Source organism: Chaetura pelagica, unplaced genomic scaffold, assembly GCF_000747805.2.
Source record: "Chaetura pelagica isolate M959 unplaced genomic scaffold, ChaPel_1.0 scaffold105, whole genome shotgun sequence".
NCBI lineage: Eukaryota > Metazoa > Chordata > Aves > Apodiformes > Apodidae > Chaetura > Chaetura pelagica.
Window position 1 is genome coordinate 3724480 of NW_009953393.1, and position 10358 is coordinate 3734837.

Consider the following 10358-nt stretch of genomic DNA (forward strand, 5'->3'; position numbering starts at 1 on the left):
CAACTATGATTCTATTCCTCTTCCAAGGCAACTTCTTGTCTTTCTGAGAGGCTATTATTGTATTTTGTATGTATCAAAAGATGGATTTGTGGCAGTCATACACAATCCATCTAGTTTTAAAATGGATCAAACATTGTTCTTTAGTTCACTGTGTTTTTTATTAATAGCAAAATAGAATACCTGACTTTGAACTAGACTCCTGTGCAATCAAGCATGGACAAGCAGACAACATTTGCAATATTACTGGTATAATGACCTAACATTCCATGTATGACTTCGGGCTTCAGAGTTAGAAGATCATTTCATCTAGCCCCTCCTCCATAAACTTCTTGTAAATGGCCATAAACTTTGCTACAAATGCTTCTAGGTGATAAATGGCTTTGCTGCCCAGCTGCAGGCGGTGTTCATAGAAGGCTGCCATCTCTGCAACTTCTCCTTTCAGTTGTCCATCACAGTTATTTAGAAGTTCTGTCAGGAGGCCCTAAAAGGGGAAAAAAAAAAAAAAGAACAGTATTTGAAAAATTATGGGTTTTTTGTTAAGAGGATAAACTCAGTTCTCTGAAAATAGCCAACCTATGACCAGTAGTTCAGTCATGAATCCAACAGAAAAGACATTCAAGAATCATCACATCAATTTGACAGAACTTGGTTCACACAACCATGTCTCTTCAGAACTTCCCTTCAAGATAAATTCCTCATGTCAAAATGGATACTCCCTATTGTGCTCTTTGATGGGAAAAATCATATACTGGAGCTACTTATGCTTTAATAAAGAAAATAAATTAACCTACTCTCCAAATACTTAAACCTCTACTGTGTGCAGGGATACGGCCCTGGAGAGAACCTTTACCAAGATACGAAGTGTATTAAAATCACTTACTTCCTATCTCAACGTTATCGAGCATAAAGACAAACAACGTTAATCAATAACAAAGAAAGGGTTTGTTTAAAATTTAAGTATTACTTTATATTTATGTAGACACACACAAGATACTTTACAACAATGCTTCAGTCATTACAAAATCAAAAACGCATCACTAGAGATTGAAGACAGCAGTAAAATCATTGCTAATTCATCTCTATTATAAAGGTCAGGATTAAGTGAGAAGTATTTCTAGATCATTTCAAGTTTATGAGGGAGTGGGTAGAGAACATCCACCTTTGGCCTGACAACAGTCCTCAAACAGGGCAAAGTAGGATCCACTAACCTACTGTAGGAAAGGAAGGTTAAAACAACACCTGTCAGAAACAGAAACCAGTTAATAATAATTTTTTTTCATATCTTGTAATTCTGCCTGATGGCAAAGTCTACCTAAGATAAGTTGCAAAAATAAGTTTTAATCTTTGTTCTGCTCTAGTTGTCTTCAGCATCCTTTCAGCCTGCTTAAAATAAAAAATATGCATGTCTCAGTTGTATTTTTCTCCCAACATGATTTGTCTTTGAAGAGATCTACTGGTCTAACATCCTTCAGCAAACCTCTCCACTACGCCATAGGGAATATGGAACCTACAACAACAAAATATTTACAACAGAAAACAAATGATATCAAAACTAGCCCGTAAAATACGTCTACACTTCAATACAGAAATTGGCCTAAGGAGTATTCAGGAATACAAGGCATGTCTTCCTTTGTTTTTACTCAGCTGTGACACTGCTGTTCTGTGATCACAGAACAAGTTTTAGTAAACCAAGGGGGGAACAAGGAAGCCTGCAACAAAAATAAACAAGATATTTATATTGTCCAAATTAGAGAACAGAATCTTCCTACCTCCCATCAAATCCATCATACCTAAATATATTTAGGCACGAACCTAATTAAACAGTCTAATATACTGACTGAGAATCAGTGTTTACAGGAACAAGGTCTTTAATTACTGCTTCAGAGCAATAACCTAGACTATTTCGGTTACTCTAGTGGAAAGAAACAAAAAAGGAAAGTATCTTGTTGTCACTCACATCTATTTGAAAAGGACACAGCTTTCCATCAATACTTAAGATAATTGGTGATGTTTCAGTGTGGTTTTTTTTAAACTCAAGACTGTCATAGTGTTAACATTCATAATGCATTAAGAGCTAGGCAGCTGAATTACCTTCATTATAATCTCAGGAGGAATACAGTGTGTCAGGAGTTCATAGAGCCGTCCACGGACCTCTAAAAGCCTGTTGCAAAGACACCACAAAATTATCAGAATTATGTCCCTAGAGCATACTGTGGTTTCACTATTTGTGAAATATGCTGCAAGAAATATGCAACCCAAGTAAAGGGTTTCTTTTCCAGTTTTGATTGTGTGCGTTATATTAAACCCAAAAGCATTGCACAAGTCAGTTTAAATTAAAACCCTATTCGAAACAGTAAGATACTAGTGACAGTAGTTTCAGCTAATCAGGAAGCTACAAGGCTATTAGAATTTGTCTCAGGCTTGTCTCCCTTTAATTCCTCTTCATATCAAAATTATTACTCATGCTTAAGATTAGTGAGAAGACACCACAAAACTACTTGAGTCACCAAACTCATTAAAGTTGTTTTTCTGTCTTCATTGTTTAAAGAGGGGGTAAGTTGCCAATTCTTAACTTTTAGTATCAGGAAGTCAGAGGCTACAAGCACTTAAACTAAATATAAGAATACAAAAAAGTGTCAACAAACTAGAAGGATCAGGATGCCTATGTAACACCTCCTCCTCCGAAGGAAAAACAAAAAAGACCAACAGGTCAACATACAGCTAAGCTTACGCTCACTTTTGATTACAAAGCTCCAGCAGAGAAACCAAATAATTGTTTCAGTTCCCAAAACTCATTGAGCCTCCTCTGACAATTTTAAAGCTCACTTTGGCTGCAAAGTACTACCTAGCTCTGGTAGAAATGGGGAGTTGCTGAAGAGCTGCCCAGCAGAGAGGGACCTGGGGGTGCTGATTGACATCTGGCTGAACATGAGCCAGTAGTGTGCCCAGATGGCCAAGAGGGTCAATGGCATCCTGGCCTGCATCAGGAATAGTGTGGCCAGCAGGGCCAGGGAGGTGATTTTACCCCTGTACTCAGCATTGGTGAGGCTGCACCTCCAGTTCAGTTCTGGGCCTCTCATGACAGAAAGGACATTGAGCTACTAGAGTATGTCCAAAGAGGGGCAATGAAGTCGATGAAGGGTTTGGTGCATATGTCTTACAAGGAGCAGCTGAGGGAGCTGGGGTTGTTCAGCCTGGAGAAAGGGAGGCTCAGGGGAGACCTAACTGCTCTCTACAGCTACCTTATAGGAGGTTATGAAGAGGAGGGGATCCAGCTTTCAATGAAGTTACAAGTGACAGGAAGAGAGGTAATGGCCTTAAGTTACACCAGGGGAGGTTTAGATTGGATGTTAGGAAGATTTCTTCACTAAAAGTGTTATTAGGCATTGGAACAGGTTGCCCAGGGCAGTGGTGGAGTCACCATCACTGAAGGTATTCAAGAGTTGCATGAACATAGTAGGGGTATGGTTAGGGATATGGTTTAGTTAAGGACTTTTCAGTGGTAGGTTGACTGTTGAACACTGTGATCTTGAAGGTCTTTTACAACCAAGGCAATTCTGTGATTCTGAATACCTACAGATGCCATATTTTTAAATACAAGTTTTTTCAGGTTTAAGAGTACACCAAAAACATCATGTATAGATACATGCAAGTGTATTCACCTACCTTTGTGGTGTCTGTTGACCAACAATAGCATTTGCAGTTTCTCTCAAATAAACTTCCCAGTCCATCTCAGGAATTTCTTGATCAGCAGTAAAAGGATACCTACATAATAATATTAAAAAAATAAATAAATTCAAAACTGTCAACTACACTAACAAGGCCTCAGAAGTAAGTTAATTTATGTGCCTGAGAGTATAATTTATATTCATTTTTAGCAATGACTTACTGTTGTACTCTGCAGGACTCACACATAAGTAGTGCCTTCCGAAGATTCCTGCCAGATTTCTCTGCAATCCTTTGAGCCAGTTCCTGAGGAAGAGTTAGGCCTTCTTTCTTACACACACTGGATAAGACATGGCAGATCTAGACAGGAAAGAGAGAGCAGGGAGTGCAACACTTAGCAAACAGTTTAGCACCTACCAGTTCTCCTGTTTGAAACATTTCTGGATCACAGATGGACCATCCTGTCATAAGACATGCTTGTCAGGTCACCCACCACAAAGAAAAACTAGGTCACTTTGTGGAAGTAAAATAATTCCTAGGTCCACAGCAAGAACTTAGCCAGTAAGAAGTTTTAAATAACTTATTTCTGCTTCTGTTTCAACATACATCCTCAACGCTGGGAGCAGGCACTCTTACAGCCAGGCATCTGCTTTGAATAGGTCCTATAATTTTTGACATGGAGTTGCAGCACAGGATTAACCTGCAGGTTGCCATGTACTTCTCCATCGTTCTTCGCAAGGCATGCTGAGCATCTTTAGTGAGTTTGTCGACTTCTGTTAACAGCACCACTGAAAAAGAATAAAAATAAGAGTTTTTTTAAATTAGTATCAAATCTTTCTAAGAAAATGAGTACTCTGACATACAGGAATAATACCAAAATAAATAATACAAGCAGAAAAATAGAGGTAGAAAAAATCCACTGGAAGGAAAAGATTAAGACAACCTGTGTGTCTTTTTGACTGGATAATCTTTTGCTCCTCCACACCCTATATTCATCTCCTGGAATGTCAATTTTTTCAAAGCAGAGCCTGCAACACTACAGTGCCAAGAAATAATCCAGGTACGTGTAGAAACTTTGATAATCAGTACAGTAACTTTTTAAAGGGATTTTAAAGAAATGCAAAAGCATTTAGGTGAAATAGATTTCCTGAGAAATAGTGAGAAAAACGAGACAAAGTCCTAAATCCATGACCATTTAAAACTAATTTCTGCTCTGTTGTAAATGTCAAGATTTCCTCTCTCCTTCTGTCTCTTGTTATACAGTTCTGATTTTGCATTCCATTTAGTCACACGGAGAAAGACAAGCCCATTGTAGCAGCATGTGTTTTGGAAAACTCAAAAAACGCCTTTTTCATTCTCTTACCCACTGTCTGTATGTACACTATGGATAAAATGGCATTTCAATGGTAGACTTGGGAGGACAGCAGAAAACTCAGCTCCCTCTGCCCAGACACAGTCATTCAACTACACCCTGTCTTCCTAAAAAACAACACCAGAGACAACCTCACACTGAGCATTTACCACTCAATATATTTCCACAGTGGAAGAAAAACAAGAGGTGGTTTAATCTAGGAAAGGTTCATGTGTGTCCTCCCACAATATACAGGTATAAACAAAACAGTCAACCGAAATATCTGAAAAGGAACTTTTACAAGTACTTCGACTGGTTTTAGCAGATTTTACTCACCTTTAAAATCTCGTTGAGTACTTGTCTCAAGCTGCTGGGATTGTGCTACTGTCTTCAAGAGTTCCTGAATTACTACACGGTCATTGTTTCCTGCATCACTGTACCAGGAGTTTGAATAAAACTTGTTTTAAAACAACTTTATACTGCATAAAAAAATACATCCTTGCAAGCAGCTCCCAGACCAGTTGACTGAACAAGAATGCTGGAAGAATTCAGAAGCTGTTGAGGTTAGAATTAAGCTTAAAACACACACATTGTTGAAATGTACCTTCCCAATAAGAAAAACAACCCAAAGCCTACAGACACAGCTAGATCAGTAGCACTGTATTGGAAAGTTCTGAAACCACTGCCAAATGTTTTATTAATTCTTTAAAATATAACTTAGTTTTGCTGGTATGAGAAATCTAAACTTTTGTTACTTACAGTTTGGGCAAAGACACATAATGCAAACGTTTTTACCCATTATGGGAAGAAAAATAAAATCTAACCACACAGCAGGATGACTGACTTACAAAGGACTCATGTAATGCATAGGGCTTTTTTTCCCTGAAAATTACATGACGCACTATCAATAATCTTATGGGTTTAATATAAACTTGAATGGCAGACAAACAGAAGCTAAGAGTTAGTAGTAAAAGATTAATACTGTGATACTCTTACAGCACAGATGGCTAACTTTTTTTCCTCTCAGAAGGCAGGAAAACATGAGACAATACTAATTTCCTTCCTGCCTCTTGTCCTTAGTGCAGCACTGCACAGCTTTCTCAGTCCCCAGGTTAGTAGCTCAGCTACCTTAACTCAGATTTGAAACCACTGGGGATTGACTTGCAAGCTACGTTTCTGAAAATGCAAAGAAAAAGAGAGGAAAACCCCCACACTCTTTAGCAACCCCAACTGTTGCCTTCACAGAGGCAGAAGTAGCTCTGCAATATTCACTAGCAAGAAAATGAAAAGGGCATTTGCCTGTCCTGTTCCATTCACCACTCAACCAGACCTTCCCCACCCTTGCCAAGGAGAAGGAAGCAGAATGTACAGAAGTATATTAGCTCAACAGTTCACCATCTGCTGAACAGGCAACAATGACTTTGACTGCAGAGATCTGTCCTTCAGCATGGGAGATCAATTACAGTGCAAAAAAATGCAAAACAACACAAGCTGGTTCTACTTATGAGCTAGGCCAGTTTTTGGAAATGGATAATGATTAAATTTGTTCCCCAATACTTAAAATTATTCTTCGCAGAAACAAAGAACCCAGGGTTATAATTTCATTATGAAAGACTATTCGTGATATTATGTGACCACAGCAAACATTCCAGGAAAACAATGAACAAAGGCAGTTACCACACAAATGTTTACTTTTTGTTGTTTCCTAATTCTTCCTCTACCCCCTTTCTCAGAATCCAATTTGGAGCATCTATCCTAGTTAGTCAAATGACCAGCAGACAATGCTTTGGAATTCAGACAATAAACTCCTTTGGAAGGCAAAAAGAACAGCTCTGTCTAATAAAGTTCCATAATAAATTCCACGTCTACCGAGTCCTTCCCAGAAGTTAACTTCCTTTCCCTGTAAACCATTTCTCATGTTCTATGTTACTCTGGATGCACAACATGATTTCACAATATCATAATTCAATCAAACTTTCCAGACTATAGCACAGCACATGCAGGTTCACCATCTGGTCATTAGGGCTCTATTAGAACATCAACAACACAAAGTGATTAGTTGCAGAATAAGCTTTTAATGGGAACAAGGTACATAAGAATACCTTCTAAAATGCACAGCAACACGAGGAAAGATTTACCAATAAGCACAAAGCTAAGAGTTACTTCATTATATACATTTTCTTGTAATTGCAACCTGCACAACAAAGCCAACATAACCAAAGCCTCCCAGCAGACAATTACATCTACTGTGAAGATTTATAGGAACATTACAGGGTTTCAGGTAAATAGAAGTATTTACTTTGGGTCAGTGAACACCAGCAATTTAACAACTGTCAGTACACCATCATAGCTTCTGATGTTTGAATCAACATCTGACCTCACCGATGACAGGTTTCCCAGTATGTTGTGCTGGTGTTTTTTCACATGCTGTAAACTCTTTCAGTTACTGGGTAAACTTTGCTTACTTTCAAATAACTTTGTATTTCTGAAAGAACTAGCAACATGAGGGCTTGGTTCCAAAAAAAGTTCTCAATTTCAACCGAAATTATTAAATCCATGAATCCAGAATGGTTTGTTACCCAGTCCTCAACACCAGCATACTTATGTGGCTAGTTAAGCAGAACATTACTGCCTTATAAGTAAACAGCAATCCAAATTTTTATTAATTTAGAGCTGTTCAGTTAAAAATCCCCTCCCTGTTCCCATTTGCAGTTCAAACCCACAAACCATTATCTAATTTACTGAGGCAATAAAATACACAATCAGGCCCTTACGTAGCCAGGTTGAATCCACTTGCAATATGACCAGCAGCTTATATTTGAAGTGGGACATTTTTACTGTATACTTACCTTGGGTTAACTTCAAGGTGATAATTACTTGCAATGGTGCTAATTTCAATTTTCTTTTTAGAAGGTGCCTGCGCAGAAAGTAAGCGTATTAAATTTCAGGAAGAGTATTCAAAAAATCTGATGCAATTTTTTCTCACAGATTACAACTCATTTGATAGCCAGCAAACCAAAGGCCTCAGTGATTAGAGAACTGCGGAGACATTAGACTTATGCATCTCCCACCCCTAACCCCATCCCCAAGGGACAAAACAAGTACTGACACATCATTCAGCCTGTAGAATAACAACAGTAATTATTATAGCAACGCTTAGGATGTATTACTACTTATTCCAGTGACTGAGTTTCTTAGCAAGAAATACTATTACTGGAATCAGCTGTTCAAAATATACGATACCTTGTCCCTCCAAAGAGAAGTTATGTAAGTAAAACCTGTGGAGCAGCCTGAAGAGGCTGTTCACTTCTCTTGGTGAAGGATTTCAAAACCATATGTGGTTTAAAGAAAACACTAGTATTCTCTGACCTTTAAATTTGGATCCGAATAGTTAAATGTGCCCTACATTTCTATCATCCAATGTCATTATTATATTTGTTCCACTACTGAGAATTAAAAAGCAAGCACTAAATAACCTACTTATCAATAAAGCTTGATAAGCCCCTTGCTGATTAAACCTTCCATAACAAGGATTTTGAATGGATAATATAACCTCTGAAAAAAGATAAATTAAATGCTTAAGATGAAGACAGATAGAATTTATGTAGTGGTTTTTTTTCCTAATGTTGAAATTGTCATTATGGGAATAAGAAAACAAGTTAGACATTTCATATATGAGAACAGCAGTGCTAATAATTTTTAGAAAGGGTTACTTTTCCTGACAAATTAAATTCTGTACCTCTAATTGAGAGCTAGTCTTTTAAAATATATGCTATTGTCCAAACCAAACTATAAAAAAAAAAAACAAACACAAAAAAACCCCAACAACCAAACAAACCCCACAAAAAACCCCAACCAAACAACAAACCAAAAGCTACAGCCAAAGAAAATAACAAAAAATCTTCACCTCCTCCCACTCAGGAAGAGGTAAGGAACACAAATATCTGTTTAAGAAAAAGCATTTGTTTAGTTGTTCAACTAAACTAGCCTGACTAATTGCATAAAAAAGCTTGCAGATACTAAGAGAAAAAAATAAATTAAAATGCAAATAAATATTAAGGTGTCACAACAGAAATATATCTGTAGATAAACAGCCACAATACTTTGCAGAATTTAGGAGATTTATTATTTTTTTACCGTTATACTCTGATGCTCAATCCTCAGTTTTTCCACTCCTGGACCATATAATTCCCTTAACAAACACATTATTCTTGTCTTTTTTCCAGCTCCTGACGGTCCATACACCAAGAGATGAGGGAAGTCACCACACTGAACCTGAACACAAAGCACAGATGATTAATTAGCTATTAGTTTGCTATTTTCCTTTTAGAACAGTAGCCACCCTTCCACTCTTAACCAAGCTTGCATGAAGTAACTTTTCCAGCCCAGTCACAACATAGTACATAGAATTACAACTGCTGAATTCCTTTCCTGCAGCTCTCTTTCCTACAGAACGTCATATTTTTCTGAAGATGACATGCAACTCATTTAACTCCAACCACTTCACCTCTCTAACAAACCACAAAGACCCCAAACAAACCTCTCACAACAACCAAAACACCACCCCAGCATTTAAATACTTTCCAGGATTTCTAGAATGACAGCTACAATAAACAGAGTAAAAAGGATTAAAACGAAGTTTAAAGCACACGTGTGTACCCATACGCACATAAGAAATGTGTTGTTTCATTTGCTAGCCTTGAATCGGGGCAGACAAGTTGGAGTTTGTTTCTTGAGAAACTAAAAAGGACCAGTTGGAAAATACGTGCCCTAACCCCAGAGTCAGAATTAACAGTTTGGTAAAACAGCCACAGAAAAATAGAGTGAATCAAGCTAGTGCAAAGAAATCAGCACACTCGGCATGGAACTTATAACATCCAAGCAACTACAGTCCTGAGCTTCACTGCCAGGTGCTCACCCTAAAACTTCACCCAAAGTCAAGTAAACGCGGTAAGCCCTGTTCTCAAAGACAGTGACCATTCCCAGCCAAAGCCAGCAGGAAGCACAGATGCAGCACCCCTGACCAAGCCACCCCTTTTATTTACTCGCAGCCTTCTCCTCAGAGCGGGACACGGTGCCCGCAGACCACTTTCCCACCAGCGGCGACCGGCAGGGAAGCTACTCCGAAGGCGAGGGCCTGCACCGAGGGGAAACTCCCAATTCCTGCCTTGCAGCAGCACCTGACGTGCCGCGGAACCCCGGAGGATCCCTGAGGGGAGCAGAGGGGCCGGGTGGCGGGCTGGCCTCAGGCGGCCACCACGGCTGAAGGCCGCAGCGCGCAGAGCCCGCCGGGGAAGCCGCCGGGGAAGCCGCCCGGCGGCGCAGGGCGGGCGCGGGCGGG

General features: G+C 39.0%; 1 protein-coding gene across 1 annotated transcript in view; it reads right to left on the reverse strand.

Moving 5' to 3' along the window:
* Positions 1–261: 261 nt before the first annotated feature.
* Positions 262–10358, reverse strand: part of RFC3 (replication factor C (activator 1) 3, 38kDa) — an 11358-nt gene continuing 1261 nt past the window's right edge. Inside the window, exons 2-9 of the mRNA XM_009998373.1 lie at positions 9155–9292; positions 7867–7934; positions 5354–5451; positions 4273–4454; positions 3890–4026; positions 3667–3765; positions 2092–2161; positions 262–481 (exon numbers count right to left, since the gene is read on the reverse strand). Coding sequence (XP_009996675.1) covers positions 290–481; positions 2092–2161; positions 3667–3765; positions 3890–4026; positions 4273–4454; positions 5354–5451; positions 7867–7934; positions 9155–9292 — 984 coding nt within the window. The 3' untranslated portion in view covers positions 262–289. The remainder of the gene's footprint in view (positions 482–2091; positions 2162–3666; positions 3766–3889; positions 4027–4272; positions 4455–5353; positions 5452–7866; positions 7935–9154; positions 9293–10358) is intronic.